The sequence below is a fragment of the Panthera pardus genome, unplaced genomic scaffold (assembly GCF_024362965.1).
Source record: "Panthera pardus isolate Hobbes unplaced genomic scaffold, ASM2436296v1 HiC_scaffold_25, whole genome shotgun sequence".
Taxonomy (NCBI): Eukaryota; Metazoa; Chordata; class Mammalia; order Carnivora; family Felidae; genus Panthera; species Panthera pardus.
In genome coordinates this window covers 79,282,729-79,302,433 of record NW_026526821.1, presented here as the reverse complement: position 1 = coordinate 79,302,433, position 19,705 = coordinate 79,282,729, and the positions used below count along the sequence as shown (strand labels likewise).

General features: G+C 38.5%; 1 protein-coding gene across 1 annotated transcript in view; it reads right to left on the bottom strand.

Annotated features, from left to right (window-relative positions):
- COMMD1 (copper metabolism domain containing 1) overlaps nucleotides 1–15,961 on the bottom strand; it is a 186,505-nt gene extending 170,544 nt beyond the window's left edge. Inside the window, exon 1 of the mRNA XM_019432768.2 lies at nucleotides 15,756–15,961. Within this exon, the coding sequence (XP_019288313.1) occupies nucleotides 15,756–15,932 (177 nt within the window). The 5' untranslated portion in view covers nucleotides 15,933–15,961. The remainder of the gene's footprint in view (nucleotides 1–15,755) is intronic.
- Nucleotides 15,962–19,705: the final 3,744 nt, after the last annotated feature.

The window sequence follows — 19,705 nt, the reverse complement described above, 5'->3', positions numbered from 1 at the left end:
TACAGTCAGCAATACTAAAATTTTTATTAAGGTTTCTTATGACAATAAAATAAAATAAAAAATAAAAATAGTTCTCTACTCATGGAAGATACCTAATAAGAAAATAATGACTAAATTTTAAGGATTAAAAAGTAGTCTCCTCTATTCATAATAAAGCAAAAACCAAAAACTTTTGAAATCCCCATCAACAGTACAATGGATAACCATCTGTGGTGTTAGAAGTTAGTAAAGTGGGGGGCACCTGGGTGGCTCATCGGTTGACTGTCTGACTTCAGCTCAGGTCATAATCTCGCGGTCTGGTCCGTGAGTTCGAGCCCCACATCAGGCTGACAATTCAGAGCCTGGAGCCTGCTTCAGATTCTGTGTCTCCCTCTCTCTCTGCCCCTCCCCCTCTTGCATTCTGTCTCTCTCTCAAAAATAAATGAACATAAAAAAAATTTTTTTAAAAAGAAGTTAGTAAAGTGGGGAGGAGCTAGTGACTAGTAAAGAGCATAAGGGGGTTCCAGGATGCTGGTAGCATTTGGTTTCTTGATGTGGGGGCTCGTTACATGCATATGTTCAGTTTGTGAAAATTCGTTAAGGTGCACACATGTGGTCTGTGTATATTTCAGTATATATGCCATATCCAATAACAAGTTTTTAAAAATAAAATTAAAGTGTTCTCTCTATAGAGAACTAGCTAAATACCCAGAAATGATACAAAGACTTTAGGGACAGATAATTAAAAATAATCTAAAGGAAAGTAAATTAGATGTATGATATATGAGTGGGAAAGGAACCCTCAGTGTAGAATTCTCAATTAAAAAATTGTCATTTTATATTTGTATGTCAAGTAATCTATTTTATACGGAGCAAATCTTGATGATTAAAAATAAAATACTAGGAGATTTGTTCCGAACATCAAATTTAAATAAAATATATTAACATTTATCATCTTGATTGTAAGTAAAGTTTTCCTTTTTTTTTTTTTTTTTTAACATTTTTATTTATTTTTGAAGACAGTGCAAGCAGGGGAGGGGCAGAGAAAGAGGGAGACACAGAATCTGAAGCCGGCTCCAGGCTCTGAGCCGTCAGCACAGAGCGTGATGCAGGGCTCAAACCCACAAACCATGAGATCATGACTTGAGCCAAAGTCAGACGCTTAACCGACTGAGCCACCCAAGGACCCTATAAGTAAAGTTTTCTTACAAGCAAACCAAACATACTAATGACACAAAACTGATTATCCCCAGCAAATGTTTGTTATTGATTTTTTTAAGTTTTATTTGTTTACTTGGATGGAGAGAGCGATGGAGGGGCAGAGAGAGAGGGAGAAACAGAGAATCCCGAGCAGGCCCCATATTGTCAGCCCAGACCCTGATACGGGGCTCAAACTCACAAACCCATGAGATCACGACCAGAGGTGAAAACCAAGAGCAACTCGGCCACCCAGGCACCCCTGTCTGTCACTGATTTTAAGGGATCAAAAAGATTATCAGAAGTAAAGGTAGAGAAGTATGTAAAAACGAATTAATACATTTTCTGCCCTCATTCCTTTATGCACACATTCTTGTTTACTATCAGGATACCCCTTCCCTCCTTGAATGACAAGTCTAAGAGATAGGAAAATTCTCTGTTTGATTCATTGATGTTCCCAGTGCCAGGCACAGGACCTGGCATTGTAGGTGCTCAATAATGTTCACTTGAATAAATGAATGCACTTTAAATAAATGATTTGATTACTTCTCAAGTAACATACCCTCAGGATAAACAAAATGGAAATTTAAGGATTTCATAAATGGTACCACGATCAGATGTCATGACATAGAATAATATACAGAATACTATCTTTCAAAGACATTTCCATACTCGCATACAAAAACATTAAAAGTTAATCATACATATGGGGCACCTGGGTGGCTCAGGTGGTTAAGCGCCCAACTTTGGCTCAGGTCATGGTCTTACAGTCTGTGAGTTCAAGCCCCACATAGGGCTGTGTTGACAGCTCAGAGCCTAGGGCCTGCTTCAGATTCTATGTCTCCCTCTCTCTTTGCCCCTCCTCCACTCACACTCTGTGTGTCTCTCTCTCCCTCTCAAAAATATTCTAAAAAATTGAAAAACAAAAAGTTAATCATACATAAAGCACACATAACACAACCCATACCAAAATTTCTTTAATTTAGTATAATATGGCACTTTTCAAGGAATCAGTTGAAACAAATAATGAAGTCAAAATTTGTAAAAATTATGTTCTTAAAAAAAAAATTACAGGAGCGCCTGTGTGGTTCAATTGGTTAAGCGTCTGACTTCAGCTCAGGTCATGATCTCGCGGTTTGTGAGTTCAAGCCCCACATCGGGCTCTGTGCTGACAGCTCAGAGCCTGGAACCTGCTTTGGATTCTGTGTCTTCCTCTCTCTCTGCCCCTCCTCCACTTGTGCTCACGCTCACTCTCTCTCAAAAATAAATTAAAAAATGTAAAAAAAAAATTTTTTTTAATTACATTCTACCTTAAGACAAAGCCAAAAAATGAAGATGTTTTATTAGGACCAAAAAAAATGATTTTTCATATTTCTATAATTTTTATTTTATTTTATTTATTTTTTAATATATGAAATTTACTGTCAAATTGGTTTCCAACATATTTCTATAATTTAAAATAAGGATCCACTCCACCTTTATACCTTTCTTATGGCATTTACCATGTAATACAGGATTCTTTAAGAAAGGGGCTGTGATACTCACTTTTGTGTACAGAGCCAGGTATATAGCACATTAAGGGCTCAGTAAATATTTGATAGCTAAATCAAACAGAGAAATTGTCTTTAAAATCTCTCTACCCAGGAACTCCTTCAACCCATAAAGTCTGCAGACCCAGAAAGCTTTCAGAGGAAGAGATTCAAAAATAGATCTTCAATTAATCTTTTTTTTTCTAAGTTTTGGGTTTTTTAAGTAATCTATATATCCAAAATGGGGTTCAAACTCACAATCTGAGATCAAGAGCTGCATGTTCCTCCAATTGAATCGGCCAAATTTATAGAACACCTCATAGAAGTCATTTGATTTCTCTTTATTTTTTTTTAAGCAGGCTCCATGCCCAAAGTGGGGCTTGAATTCACAACCCCAAGATCAAGAGTCTCATGATCTACTGGACTAAGCCAATCAGGCACCCTTCATACCAGTCATCTGAGCCCATTAAAATAAACTCCGGCTGGTAATCTGCAATTGCTGCTTTTATCATATGATGTCCAGTGACATAAAAAAAGTAACATCTTACTAAACAGTTGCTTGCCAATCCTTCACAGAAGCAGAACTGCATCTCACAAGTTACCATCTAAATTCTCAAAACTATTCAATGAAATTAGCAACATTTAGTGATACAAAAACTAGGGAACTATAGCAAAATGAATGTATTTATAGAGCTTTAAATTTTCCAGAAAATGGTATTTCTAAATTCAAGCTATCAAACCAAGTATTTTACATTCCTTTTGGATAAGAAATTCTTATTGTTGAGTAGCCAACTTTGTTTTCTTAACTAGAACATTCAAGAGAAAGAACATTTGAAACATTGTTGCTTCCAGCAGTGTTAGCAAGCCAATATTCTACTGCCACCTAGCACAGAAAAGCAGAACTACTACTGCTTATAGTTAACACAATGATGAAGACAAAAGACAAATCAATCTGAAAACATGTCAGAATAAGTCAATATTTCAGTCTCTTCTATTCAGGTCTCTTAATCTACACATTTCAAGACCAGATATTTTGCATTCTTTTTTAAAATCAAGTTAATTTATTATTTAGTATTTGCTCTCTGAACCGTATATGGGTGAAGTTCATTCTTAACACTGAAGTGTCAGTGAAGACAACTGCTTTATACATTTTTCAATTGTAAACTCAGACCAATAATGTATTAAAAAGTATCTTACACAGTAAAAATTTCTACGTTATATAACAAATGCAAAAACTCTATTGCAAACACAAAGCTCAAAATTTAAAAGGATTCTGAAAAAAAAATTTAATAAAAATAAAAAGTCTTCTGGCTTTTTCAGGGCGTCTGGGTGGCACAGTCAGTTAAGTGTCTTGACTCTTGATTTCAGCTCATGTCTTGATCTCACAGTTCATGAGATCGAGCCCTGTGTCAGGGCTCTGTGCTGACAGTTTAGAGCCTACTTGGGATTCTCTCTCCCTCTCTCTCTGCCCCTCCCTCACTCACACTTGCTACCTCTCTCTCTCTCTCTCAAAATAAATAAATAAATAAATAAGCTTAAAAAAATTTTTTTAAAGTATTCTGGGTTTTTTTCACAAGAATGAGGTATTAGATACATTTCACAAGATAAATCTTAAAACAGAAGCTGAGGGGTGTCTGGGCAACTTAGTCAGTTAAACATCTGACTTTGACTCAGGTCGTAATCTCATGATCTCATGGTTTGTGAGTTTGCCCCCCACATTAGGCTCTGTGCTGACTTGCAGCCTGCCTAGGACTGACTCTCTCTCTCTCTCTCTCTCTCTCTCTCTCTCCACCTCCTCTACATATTCTCTCTAAAAAAAAAAGAAAAAGAAAAAAACACAGAAGCTGAAGATACCATTCTTTGATGATAAAAAAAAATTATCAGGGTGCCTGGGTGGCTTAGTCAAAGTTGAGTGCCAACTTCAGCTCAGGTCATGATCTCACAGTTTGTCAGTTCAAGTCCCACATCAGGCTCACTGCTGTCAGCACAGAGCCCACTTTGGATCCTCTGTCCCCCTCTCTCTCTGCTCCTCTTCTGCTCATGTGTTCTCTCTCAAAACTAAACAAAACATTTTTTTAAAAAGTATCACTACTGGGCAGTCAACTCATTCATTTTACAAACCTAATACCAAATACACTTTTAAGCTTCTGCTTTTATAAAAAAAAAAAAAAGAAAGAAAGAAAGAAAAGAAAAGAAAAGAAAAGAAAAGAAAAGAAAAAGCTTCTGCTTTTACTATAAATACTCACCACAAAATTTTCCAGGTTATTTGGAAACTAGGATTAAAATGTGCTTTAAAAATAATATAAACAGGGCGCCTGGGTGGCTCAGTTGGCTAAGCATCCGACTTCAGCTCAGGTCATGATCTCACAGTTTATGAGTTTGAGCCCCGTGTCAGGCTCTGTGCTGACAGCTCAGAGCCTGGAGTCTGCTTCAGATTCTGTATCTCCCTCTCGCTCTGCCCCTCCTGAGCTCCTGCTCTGTCTCTCAAAAATAAACATTATTTTAAAAATTAAAATGATATAAACAAATATTAAAAACCAAAAATATACACCAGAGTTTGCAAAATATTAAACTACTGGAATATTAAAAAGATTAAGTAGGGTATCCCTCAGCCAGAATTTAACATTTTCTACTTACATCATACCCCAAAACATCTCAGCAATACAATGCTCATTAAAAGCCTCTGAAAAAAAGCTTTTACCCATGCTGAGTACAAGTGTACCAAATTCCTAATACTGAAAAATAGCATATAAAAATCACTCATGGTAATTTTTTTTCTTTTTTGAGAGAGAGCATGCGAGCAGAGGAGAGGGGCAGAGGCAGGACGAGAGAGAGAAAATCTTAAGCAGGCCCCACGTTCAGCAAGGAGCCCAACCCGGGGCTTAATCCCACAACCCTAGCATCATGACATGAGACGAAATCAAGAGTCGACACTCAACAAACTGAGCCACCCAGGCACCCCATAAATAAATTTTTTTTTAATCAAATGAAGAAAATTATGTATTGTATACACCCCCTTGTGTTTTAAAAAAAGAGGAAAGACTGCTGATGATGGGGTTCAGGGCATGCTACCCCAAAATACAGCTGGCATAAGGATTCTTGGAAAATGAAGTAGTTGGAGAAAAGGCAGAGCAGGAAGGTCTCTGACCTTCTCCCCCACTCCTTTCTCACGAAATAGGTCATAAAATCCACATGTGAGAGGTGCCCTCTCTATACCCAGAAGAAAGCAGCATCCTTATCTCCAAAGACAAAGAGATGTCAAAAAGAACCCTACAAACAGGCCTTGCTAAAGTTTACTCCAGTTTACTACAATTACCTCATACTCCCCTACTCCTCCTGTGACCTCTTCACCAAACCCAGCATGAAATACTCAGGTCTAACTGTTTCTTTGGGTCTTCATTTCCTTATGAAAGCTCCTGTGTCATGCAAAACTTATATGAAATAAATTTGTATCCTTTTCTCCTGTTAACCTGTCTTTTGTCAGTTTAATTTTCAGATGTGGCCAGGTCCCTAAGAGGATCAAGAAAAAAACCTTTTTCTCCCACATGTTGACTAAACATAGTAGTAAACTGTCTACATCAAAATAAAATTCCTGGAAATTAAAAACATGATCAAGTGAAAAATTCAATTAAAATGCTAGAAGATAAAGTTTAGGAAATCGATCAAAAAGTAGAACAAAGAAAGAAATGGAAAATAGAGAAAATAAAAGAAAAATTAAGGATTCAGTCTAGAAGCTCTAACATTCAAAATCAGAGTGCTAAAAAGAGACTAGAGAAAAAAAGAGAGAAAAAAATCATCAAAGTAGGAATACAGCATTTCCCAGAACTAAAGGTCAAGTCTCCAAATTCAAAGGGTCCACAGTGGCCAAAATAATGAAAGAAAAGAAAACCACAAACCAAGGACACTCACGGAAATAAAGGATAAAAAGAAAATCCCAAAAGCTCACAGAGAAAAAGTTCGCAACTTCAAAACTGTGAGTCAATTTCACAACCTAGAAATACATTTTCAACCAAACTAGCAATTAAGTATGAGACTAAAGATACTTTTTTAAGACTTAAAAAGAAAAAAGTGACCTCTCATATACCTTTTCTTAAGGAGGAACTACTTGAGAACATGCTTCAGGATCTGAGAAGAGACACAGAAAGCAAGCTGAGCCCAGCAAGAAGACAGAGCTACTTTATGGGTGCATCCTGGACTGTTCAGGTGATGTTCTGACAGCTAATAATTAGGCCCTAAAGACCAAGTCAGGAAACTTAAAATAGGGTCCCAAAGCAGTCCAATCCTCATTTAGGAAAGATATTATCATGATTGTAGTCAACTATATTCATGAGAAACCCCAACCTTGGGACCAGAGGTAAATTACTTTTGTGCTGTTTCTCTCCTTTCCTTTTAGTTCATTGTACTTAATAAGTAGACCTTTCCCTGCTTTTCTTTCTATGTTCATGTTGTAGAGTGGGCTAGGAACCATTCTAAACTGCCTATAATCTGCATCAGTTGGCACACTCTGGCTGCCTTTTCAAAAGGTAACCCCTGGCTTAATGTCTATATTCCTCAAGAACTATGTATTCCACAAGGGCAGGGACTATAGCTGTGATGTTTACTGCTGTATGCTGTATCCCAAGCACAGGGCATGGCATGTATTAAGATGCTTAATAATATCTGTGGTATACATAAATGCACAAAAACATTAACACTGGTTATGTCAACAGATAGTATGTTTTTACACATCTCACATTTCTAAACTTTCTTTAATGAGACTAAATATTTATAATAAAATTAATAAGGGAAAACATACAGGTAGCTCAACAAAAAACAAACAAATTAAACTGAGCACTTCAGATGATACACATGAATTACATGATATACAAAACCTGTATTACCACAGGTCCTTTCTTTCCAGTCAATCTAATTCTCAAACAAATTATAAATTTTTATGGCTTCAAGAAGAGAAACAGAACCAAGGATTTAAAATAGAAATATATAAAATAGAAATATTTTTATAGCTTTTTACTATTATACATTTTTTTAAGTTTATTTATTTATTTATTTTTAGTAATCTCTATACCCAACATGGGGCTTGAACTCACAACCTCGAGACCAGAGTCGCATGTTCTTCCAACTGAGCCAGCCAGGTACCCCTTAAATGTTTCATTTTTTTAAGTAACCTCTACACCCAACATAGGGCTCAAACTTAAACCCCGGGATCAAAAGTCTCATGCTCTTCCAACTGAGCCAGCCAGCTGCTCTTCAAGTCTTAATATTATATTATCTATAAGTTATTTTCCAATGTAAGTTTAAACCAGTTTTCACGTTGATAGTTTTTACTTGATTTGCCCGCTCATAACATTATGTTTTATATTATCTTATATTACATTAATAAACACATAAATTTCACATACTCTGAATATTAAAAAAAAAATCCAAATTCAAATTCTATGTCTTATGAAGAACACACACTTATGGGGCACCTGGGTGGCTCAGTTGGTTAAGCGTCCGACTTCAGCTCAGGTCATGATCTCACGGTCCGTGAGTTTGAGCCCCGCATCAGGCTCGGTGCTGACAGCTCAGAGCCTGGAGCCTGTTTCAGATTCTGTGTCTCCCTCTCTCTGACCCTCCCCTGTTCATGCTCTGTCTCTCTCTGTCTCAAAAATAAATAAACGTTAAAAAAAAAATTTAAAAAAAAAAAAAAAAAAAGAACACACACTTAGTACCACGGAAACATTAAGGCTCATTTCTTATTTACCACAGATCTCATGAACCTAAAGAACAAGAAGTAAAGTTCCCCAAGAGGACAGAACACAAAATAATCCCTATTTCCAGCTTCCAGATTTTTTATCAAGTAACCAACTTCTAAACATAATTTATATAGTATATTGTTTCAGGGCGCCTGAGTGGCTCAGTCACTTAAGCGGCCGACTTCAGCTCAGGTCATGATCTCCTGGTTCATGAGTTCGAGCCCCGCATTGGGCTCTGTGCTGAGAGCTCAAAGCCTAGACCCTGCTTCGGATTCTGTGTCTCCCTCTCTCTCTCTCTGCCCCTCCCCTGCTAACACTCTCTCCCTCTCCCAAAAATAAGTAAACATTAAAAAAATTTTTTTATATAGTATATTGTTTCCAAATATTAAACAAGAGTTTAAGGGTAACCTGGGTGGCTCAGTTGGTTAAGCATCCGAGTCCTGCTCTCAGCTCAGATCTTGATCTCAGGGTTGTGAGTTCAAGCCCCACATTGGGCCCACACTGGGCACAGAGCCTACTTGAAATTTTTTTTTTAAATAAAAAAATAAATTAAAAAAACAGGAGTTTAAGAATAGATGTTTGAGACAGAAAACAGCACATTTTTTCTGTAAAGGTTCAGATAGTATATATTTTAGGTTTTTTAAGGCCGTATCTCTATCACAACCACTCAACTGTTATTGTAATAATGCAAATTGCTAAAGACAAAATGTAAATAAATAAGCATGCGACAAAAATGGCAGTGGGGTCACCTGGCTGGCTCAATATAACATGAGACTCTTGATCTCAGGTTGTGGGTTCAAATCCAGCATTGAGAATAAAGACTACTTAAAAATAAAATCTTGAGCTTGGGTGGCTCAGTCAGTTAAGCATCCGGCTCTGGATTTTAGCACAGGTCATGATCTCACAGTTCGTGGGATCAAGCCCCACATTGGGCTCCAGTCTGGCAGTGCAGAGCTTGCTTGGGATTCTCTCTCCCTCTCTCTCCGCCCCCTCCCATGCTCTCTCTCTCAAAATAAATTAATAAACTTAAAAAAATAAAAATAATAAAGTAACTTTAAAAAATAAAAATGGCTGCAGGCCAGATTCATCCCATGGGCCATAGTTTGCTGACCCCTGGCTTAGAATATTATAACTTCCAGCTCTCCCCATATAGATAAATGTGTAGGTTTCTCTCATGCTTATCTTTTTAATGGCAATCTCCATATTTAAGCACTAGCCACTCATTCACTTAGTCTACAGCTTTTTACTACCACATGCTAGAAACAGTATTAGAAGTTAGGAATAAAAAGATAAAAATAATGAAGTCCTGCCCTCTTAATGCTTACATTCCAACAGGGAAGTCAACAAATAAGCTAATAAGTACATAATATAATTTCAGGTAGTACTGAGTATGAAGAAAAGTAAAGCAGCGTAAAAAGAGTAGGGGAGGAAAGGTGAGACTCTTTGGATAAGTCAGGGAAGACGTCACAGAACAGCACTTTTAAGTAGAGAATGAATGAAGCAAATGAACACTCCATATGAATATCTGGCAGAAGATTATTACAGGCATATGGAGGAACAACTGCAAAGGCCCTGAAGAGTCAGAAAGCACCTGGCATGTTTAAATAAAGACAAGAAGACTAGTGTGGCTGGAAATGAGAAAATGTGATCAGAGAAACAGATACCGAGAGATCATAAAGACTTATGGACAACAGTAAAAGGACTGGATTTTAAGTTTGATGTGAAGCCATGAATTTGGAATGGCTGAAAGCCAGAAACTAAGGAGATACAATGCATGCTTTAAAAGCATCACTGGTTTACTTGTCAATTACATCTCAATAAACCTTGGCAAGGGGAAAAGGATCACTGGTAGCTATTAATCCATAAGCTATTGCTTGCATTTCAAGACTTCTAAAATAGGATCTAAACCTGTGTGCCCGGCTGGTTCAATGTGCAGAGCACGTAACTCTTGATCTCAGGACGGAGTTCAAGCCCCAGGATGGGCATAGAGTCTACTTAAAAAAAAAAAAAGAAAAAAAGACCTAAACATATTTTTAAATTCAAATCATAGAAGAAAAGAGAAATAGATAAGTTAACTTTTGACTGTAACTTGACTTTTGTTGTATAGGAGTATGTCAACAATAGATAAAAGCCAACAGAATTCTCATTAAAAATTTTTGTTTGGATGAAGCTAGAGAGTATAATGCCAAGCAAAATAAGTCAGTCAGAGAAAGATAAATACCACATGATTTCACTCATACGTGGAATTTAAGAAACAAAACAAATGAGCAAAGAAAAAGAGAGAGACAAACCAAGAAACAGACTCTTAACTATAAAGAACAAACTGATGGTTACCAGAAGGGAGGCAGGTGGGGAATGGGTGAAATAGGTGATGGGGATTAAGGAATGCACTTGTCATGATGAGCACTGGGTAATATATGGAATTGATGAATCACTATACTGCACGCCTGAAACTAATATGTAACACTGCATGTGAACTACACTGGAATTAAGATAAAAATTTAATAAAATTTGTTTTTTGTTTAGTATGAAATTTCAGTGAGGGAACACAAAATTATCACCAACAGAGGGCAGTAGTGAACACAGAACATAAGTATACAAAAAGTGATCTAGCTTCAGTTAAGATCTTCCTCTAGAATTCCAGTAAACTAGAACAAGGAACATCCCTGCAAGGTTAACAGCAGAAGCAAGAAATAGAGAATATGCAAATACAGATCTAGAAGAAACTGAATTATAAATATAAACCAAAAAATAGGTTAAAATGGCAGAGTATTTATACACAATGTCATCTCCCTAATTAAACACACCACTCTCAATTCACTGGTTTCACTGCTCCTCAGAAACTACCATAAATAAAGCTAGAGCAAATGAATGGCCAGCTTCATATATGTACAAGCAGAAGGAAGGTTTGCCCTTTTGTGAGCAATAGGTAATGCTCAAGAGGATCGATGTCCCAGCCAAGTAGGGTAGGAAAGCTCCATCCAAGTGGAAAACAGAGACCACTACAAATGCCAGCAATCACTGCATTACATCTGGGCACAGTGTGAAGGTTAAAGGGAAAGAGTGCAGCTCAGGTTATCTGAAACAGCCTATGAATGAATGCAGGCAGCTGGCAATAAGGAGTCTAACATGTATACCCGCTGCCTATACCATGCAGGGAGTTATGCATCCTTTCCTTTCTTTCCTCCAACGTCTGTTGTCCATCTTCATTTTCACTTTCTTCACAGAACTGGATTCTCTATAGATGACTGAAAGCTATGGCACCAAATGAGATGAGGTACTACTCACTTTTATCCTCAGTTTGTTTCTCTTTGCTTAGACTCCTGCATTTTTTTAGTATTTTCCTCTCTGCTCTTCTAGCCTGCATGCTCTTCTAGCCTGCATGTTGAATTCAAGATAGCTGAAACTCTGTGGAGTTTCAATCAAAGACAAAAGAATAAAATGTTTTGACTTCTACTGTCATCTATATGTAAAAATGTATATACCTTGACCACTTCAAACTCATTAGGATGGCTAGCATCACAAAACAAAAACAAAAACAACAAACTATCAAGTGTTGGCAAGGATATAAAGAAATCAGAAAGTCAGAACTCTTATGTACTGTTGGTGGGAATGTAAAGTGGTACAGCCACTGTGAAAAAAGAAAAATTACATATAGAATTACCATATTATCCAGCAATTCCACCTCTGGCTATATATCCCAAAGAATTGAAAGCAGGGTCTCAAAGAAATATCTGCACTCCTGTGTTCACAGCAGCATAATTCACAATAGTTAAAATATGGAAGCACCCCAAGTGTCCAAGGACATGAATGGAAAAAGCAAGTGTGATAGCACGTACAATGGAATATTATTCAGCCTTTAAAAGGAAATCCTGCCATATGCAACAACATGAACCTTGATGACATTATGCTGAGCAACATTAAGTCAGCCACAAAAAAGACAAATACTGTATGATTTTACTTACACGAGATACTCAGAGTAGTCAAAATCATAGAAATAGAGAGTAGAATGCTGGTTGCCAGAGACTTATATGGATGGTGGCGATGGATGCACAACATTATAAATGTATTTAATACCACTGAACTGTACACTTTAAAATGGTTAAGATGAGGGGCGCCTGGGTGGCGCAGTCGGTTAAGCGTCCGACTTCAGCCAGGTCACGATCTCGCGGTCCGTGAGTTCGAGCCCCGCGTCAGGCTCTGGGCTGATGGCTCGGAGCCTGGAGCCTGTTTCCGATTCTGTGTCTCCCTCTCTCTCTGACCCTCCCCCGTTCATGCTCTGTCTCTCTCTGTCCCAAAAATAAATAAAAAACGTTGAAAAAAAAAATTAAAAAAAAAAAATAATAAATAAAAAAAAATAAATAAAATGGTTAAGATGATAAATTTTATAAGTATTTTGCCACAGTAAAAAAAAAAAAAAAAGTATGCCTTGCTTAAGAGCAGGAATTAAGGTTAACAGGAATAAAGAAATAAAAGGTTGCTTCATTTTTTTTCTTGGCTCCTCCACCAATACTCCATATTGGGTACCACTATGCTATGGTCAAATTGGACTATTTATCATTTCCTGACCCTGCTCTACATTCTCCTAGAATGCCTGGAATGCCCTATACACTGCCCCTCACTTCAGTCTCTATTCTACACTTTATTCAAGAGCAGCAAAAATGGCATCTCCAAGAAACCTGTAATACCCCTTTCTGTCCACAGTTTACTCAGTCCCCTATTTCCAAATACTACAGCATCCTTGCATCATGACTGTTTGTGTACATTCTCTTTTATTGCAGAAGGTCATGCTCAAAGCCTTTTGTTTAAAAATCTTGTTTGCAGGACTCCTGGGTAGTTCAGTTGGTTAACTGAAGGCGTCCCAGTCTTGATTTCAGCTCAGGTCATGATCTTATGGTTCTTGGGACCAAGCCCCGCATCTGGCTCTGTGCTGACAACACAGAGCCTGTTTGGGATTCTCTCTCCCTCTCTCTCTGCCCCTCCCCAATTTGTGCACTTTCCCTCTCTCAAAATAAATAATCATTTAATAAAATAAATAAATAAATAAATAAATAAATAAATAATAAAAATAAAAATCTTGTTTGCGTATGTTTTCCTAAGAATTAGAGAGATGTTTATACCTCAGTGTTGCTTAAAAAGGTAAATGAATATTGGAACTAGATGCCATCTAGAACTAGATGTCATATAGTTTCAGTCCTAAGTCAAACAATCAAATGCTTTTCCCCTGGTTATCTCAATCAGTTATACCGAGGCTGTGTTGCAAAGCAAAGGCAAATCTTGTTCTACTCCCACCACTAAGTGAGCCGTGCTAGCTCTTCAGCGCAGAATTACTCAGAAAATTGAAGTATTTCATCGTCAGGCAGAGGACTGAAAGGAGAGAGAGCAACACCTGGATATTATTCAGCAATATATTTAAATGAAAACAAGGAAGACAGTTTCTAGGCAGTGTCTTCTCTAGGTATCCTGCAATTTGTATCTCATAATCAAACAAAAGAATCAAAATATTGTCCACCCAAAGACCAGCAGCCCCCAATGTTTGGAGCTCCTAAGACAATTGGCTACACACATGCTGTTCTTACTTCCTGGCCCGCAGTCAGTCATCCTCAATCCCCCCCACAGGCCTAGCAAACACCTCAAAAACCCAGGTAAGAAGTCAAATTCTCTAGGAAACCTTTTCTGCCCACTCAGAGAATAAGATTTGATATAAATAAAAGGCATTCATTAGTGTTTATGTTATCAACTAAAATTACTCAGAATAGGGGTTCCTGGCTGGCTTAGTCAGTAGAGCATGCAACTCTTGATCTAAGGCTGTGAGTTCAAGCCCCACATTGGGTGTAGAGATGACTTAAAAATAAAATCTTTAGGGGCACCTGGGTGGCTCAGTCAATTAAGCATCAGACTTCTGCTCAGATCATGATCTCACAATTCTTGGGTTCAAGCCCCACATCAAGCTCTCTCTGTGCTGGCAGCTCAGAGCCTGGAGCCTGCTTTGGATTCTGTGTCTCCCACGTTCTCTGCCCCTCCCCCACTCGCATTCTCTCCCCCCCTCAAAAATAAAAATAAACATTTAAAAAATTTTAATAAATAAAATAAAATAAACAAAATTACTCAGAATGTCTAGGATCACACCTGAGATATCACTCCTAATATTTCCATGCGACAATGTGTGTACTTTTTGTGAAATAATTGCTTTGTGTTTTTTTTTCTGGATTCAAATCCTATACGCAAAAGCAGTTAAAAAAAGAAAAACACAACTGCCTTTTTAAAGTCTAAGCAGTTTTGAAACAAACTGATGCAAAAACAGCTGAAATTTCAACATTGCCTTTAATCAAAGTGCGATTTTAGACCAACTAGACTTAGACTCCCTGAGCCTGTTTCCTATTCTTTAAAATGAGTGTCCACCTAGGACAGTTTCTAACACATAGGAAGCCCACAAAAATCTAAAATCATTTTTATTGCCTATCTCTCGAGTATATTTTGGCACTGGATTCATTCCTATGACTAGTTCTCAGTCTAAACCAGTGCTGTTCAATATAGTGGCTATATGTAACCACTGGTCGCTTGAAATCTGGGTAGTACGAATTGATATGTGCTTTCAGTGTAAAATATACATAATATTTCAAAGACTTGGTGAAAAAATAAAATACCATATTAACATTTTGTGTATCGATTACACAAAAAGATCATACTATGGATATACTGAGTCAAATGAAATAAAATTGATTTCATCTGTTTCTTTTTACTTTTTTAATGTTGCTTTTAGAAATTTTTAAATTATATATTTAGCTTTCATTACATTTCTATCGGACAGGTTGACTTACACTTTGACTTCAAGCTGGTCAATGTGCTCTCTTAACCATACAGTGCACTAGTTCACAGGGGTTCGCTCCAGCCAATCCACCCCCTATCCCAGCATACAGTGGCTCACTTAAACACTCCCCACTTCCACAACCCGGGAAAGCTGATTTAGCAGTTCTTTAATTTTTAATTTTAATCTGGAGCGCACAGATCAGCCGAGGCAACTCGAAATTGTTGCCCACACAACTACAGAGGAAAAGTTGAGGGAAAAACCCAGCGTCCTCTTCGGTGCGTGTTGGTCAACACTGCTGCGAGGCTGGGAGCTTGAGCAGAAAAGGGTCACCCCTAAGAAAGTGAGAACGGGCGACAGGGCAAGCGCCTCGGATCTGAAGGAACATAACGTAGAGCCCACGGAGTGGAGGTGTCAGAAGGAAAGCCTTTTCAACTTCTGGGGAAGCAATCTGAGGATGGAAGGGAAGGAGCTGGGTTCCGTGGCCGCGGCAGGGAGGATCGATACCTTAAGAATCCCTCTCATCTTAGCCAGAAAGGGGCGGAACTCCTCCAGTGACACGTCTGGATAGAGCTGGCTCCGCAGCAGCTCTTCTGTGATGCCTTGATGCCCGTGGAAAGCTTCCTGGGCCAGGCCGCTCAGCAGCCCGCTCAGAGGCTTGGAACCCTCAAGCTCGCCCGCCATGGTCAGCTGCGGGCCCGCCCCCCAGCAGCTGAGCGCAGCCTCGCTACGGCACCCGGGATGGGCCTAAATAGCCTAGGCAAAGGCGCGCGGGACGAATGAGGGCGAAATTCCGCCAGCGGTCGGTATTGGTAGCCAACAGATTTGCTCTGCAAAACCCATCGCCTAGGACTGCCACCGTGGAGCTATCCATAAAGTTCCAGAAGAATCACTTTACTTCCGCTGATTCCCCTCATTACTTCAGGGCCTACTGAAAGGAAAGATCACTGGGTGAAGACCACCTGACATGGGGAACTATTCTATGAATGAAGGTGGTAGTTTAACTTTGGAAAGGCTGCATCTCACCCCAGGCCTTGCCAATCCACTAACTGAATAGGATCTATCACTCAGATGTAATCTCTGCCTGATCATTACCTGTCCACCTTTTGTCCAAGAAAATTTAACTAACGCCTAATAACATAATGTGTTTTCTAGGATTGTTATTTGCCTTTATATATATGCGTGTGTCTTGTGTTTCCAGCTAGATCAGCGGCTCAGCTCCGAAGCTCCTTTTTATAACATTCTGTTAACACCTTCTTTACAATCCTGAAATGAAATGCATAGGTTATATAATTTTGTACCCATATAGTTTCAAAAAACCAATATATTACTCACCCATGAGAAGGAATGAGGTACTGATACATGCTACAACATCCATGAATCATAAAAACATGTTAAGTGAGGGGCACCTGGGTGGCTCAGTCAGTTGAGCACCCTGAACCCGATTTCAGCTCAGGTCATGATCCCAGGTTCATTGGATTGAGCCCCGGATATGACACCAGGCCAAGCATGGAACCTGCTTAAGATTCTCTCCCTCTCCCTCGCTCTTGCTCTCCACCTCTGCCCCTCTCCCCCGCTTGTTCTCTCTTGCTCTTTGAAAGAAAGAAAGAAAGAAAGAAAGAAAGAAAGAAAGAAAGAAAGAAAGAAAGAAAGAATTGCCTAAGGCAAGGCAACAGCAAAAGAAAAGACTCTAAAGCCCTGGCTCAAATGGAAAATATGAAAACCTAAGATAGCCTTCCCAGAAAACAGGTTTCCTTTTCATTATGACCAAATAGGTTTACATTCTAAGTTCCATTAAGCAACTGGTCACTTCTCCTCTTACACTACTCCTTTTATGGCTCACAGACTTTTGATCTCAGGCAAGAAATAGGTGTTTTTTTTTTAAGATTTTCCATCTCTAAAAGTGTTAAAATAAGAAATGTGGACTGAAATAAAGGGCAAACACAAGGGCCCCAAAGTTTTGCAATAAACTCTTCCTGTTCTCTGTCTCTACTCCACCTCTTCAAATTCACTTTAATTACCATTCACTCTCCAATCAGCCAGCCACTCAACAGCTATTAGTGGAGAGTTTTGTGCCAGTCATTCTGCTAGGCTTTAGGGGATACAAAAATGAATGTATCCTAAAATCTTACATTCTGGTAAGGGAAGATGATATATAAATGAAGGGGAGCAGAATATGCCACCCTAAAATATGCCATTTTGGCATAAGGATTATTTTGAGCTAAAGGCAGTGAGAAGAAACAGATATAAGAAAAGCTTCTGGCCCTATTTGCCTAAAAGAAGGATGTAAATTTTCAAAGGTGTCCCACCTCTGTCTACCAGGAAAGACAAAAGTTAATTGCAGGAGACAACTGTAGGCTTTACTAATGAAGAAGGCATGGAATTAAAACTGGCTAACAAATCTTACTCTTCTTTCCCGTGCTTTTCCTGGACATCTGCCCATAACAGGCCTTCCTTACAACTTTCTTTCTTTTGTCTTTAGTTGAAGATGGTATATAAATTGGAGTTCTAAGCCATCACTTTGAGTTACTCATTTTTCCCTGGGTATCTCACATGTATACATTAGGGATACATGTTAATAAACTTGTTTTGTTTTTCTCATTAATCTGTCTTTTGTTTTAGGGGTCCCAGATAAGAACTTACAATAATAAAGGGAAAATTATTTTTTTACCCCTCTACTTAAACAAATGATTAAAATACAATGAACTAAGGGTTGCTACTACTCAGTACCTAGAAATAACTATCAGATTTGGTAGTAGAAAAAAGAAGATTGATTAACTCAGCTTGTGTAGATCAAGGAATGGCTTAATGGTAAATAGTGTTAAAGAAGCTAATCAAGAGGACATGATACTAGTTGACCCACGAGCTGGACCTGGAATATGAGAGTCTCCTCACCCACTCCCCTGTCCTTGGAATGTACATTCTGCCAGTTCCCACAGGGGGAGCTATTCCAAGGACATAGTCTATAGAGAGTAAGGTGTTGTTCAGACCATCTGGATGGTATATGTGACTGAGCCCAATTAAGGCCTCTATATAAACTTTAAATTATTCATGCAGAGATCTGCTTATCTTGCAGTCATCCAAGACAAGCCTCATAAGTAAGTTCCCTTGCTTATTAAAACTGCCACCTACCAGTTTTGAGTGGTCTGCCTTTTTATTCAGTCTCTCCTGCCCTCCATGTATGGGACCTGGTTTGAGATTTCACCCAGGAAGCTCCAAAGGCTGCAAACCAACAAAAAGCCAGACATGTTGCAGGGGAAACAGCATGTTCCTATGTATGGAGACATGAAACAGAGTGGTGTTTTGAGGTACACTATGAACCCCATAGTGCAACAATAGGGTTCAAGATATTCTACCCCAAAATATGGAACTTTGGCATATTGAATATTTGAAGAAACGTGAGAAACAAAACTTGGAAATAACAGGTACAGGAAGGACTCCCTGATCTCCCCCCTTCTCTTGTGAAGCAGGTCAGAAGACTCTCATGTGAGAGTTGCCCTCTCTATACCCAGAGCATTATTATCTCCGAAGATGGAGGGGTGCCAAGGGGACTCTGAACAAACAGGTTTGCTGAGTTTTCCCAGTTTACAACCCTTAGCTCATACCTTTTTGTCGTATCACATTTTTTCCCACAACTTTCCATTCTTCATCAAATCTAGCATAAAAATACTCAGGTTTAACCACTTCTTCAGGTCTTCATTTCCTTATCAAGTTTCCATGCCACATGAAACATATTAAATAAATGTGTATGCTTTTCTCTTGTTAATCTATCTTTTGTTACAGAGCCCCAGCCAAGGAGCTAGAAGGGCAGAAGGAAAAAGATATTTTTCCTCTTCTAGAGTAACAAGAGTAGAATGAGGAACCTATGGTAATAAATCTGGAAAGATAAACAGCCTGTGTCACAGAGATGGAAAGTTTACACATAATGCTGACTTTTATACTCGGTCATTGAGGATAACTGAACAGTTGTAAGCAAAGGAGTAATAGGAAGATCAGATTTGCCGGGTTTGTTTTTTTTTTTAATGTTTATTTATTTATTTTTGAGAGAGAAAGAGAGAGACAGAATCCCAAGCAGGCTCCATGCTGTCAGCACAGAGCCCAACACAGACTCGAACTCACAAACCATGAGATCATGACCTGAGCTGAGGTCAAGAGTCAGACACTCAACCCACTAAGTCACCCAAGCATCCCCAGATTTGCATTTTTAAAAGATTCCTCTATGTGACAGTGTGGCAAATAAACTGAAGGAGCAAGGAAGGCCAAGGCTACAGTATCATAGTAAGCAAATAGATGTTGATATGGGTCTGATCTAAGGCAGTGACACTTAGGATAGAGAATATAAGAAAGATTCTTGATTCAAAGAAGGTAAAATTTGTAGGCTTTGCATGAGGGAAGGAGGAAAAAATGAAAGGAATGATTCCCAGTTTCTGATTTAGGTGACTGAGTTGTAGATGATG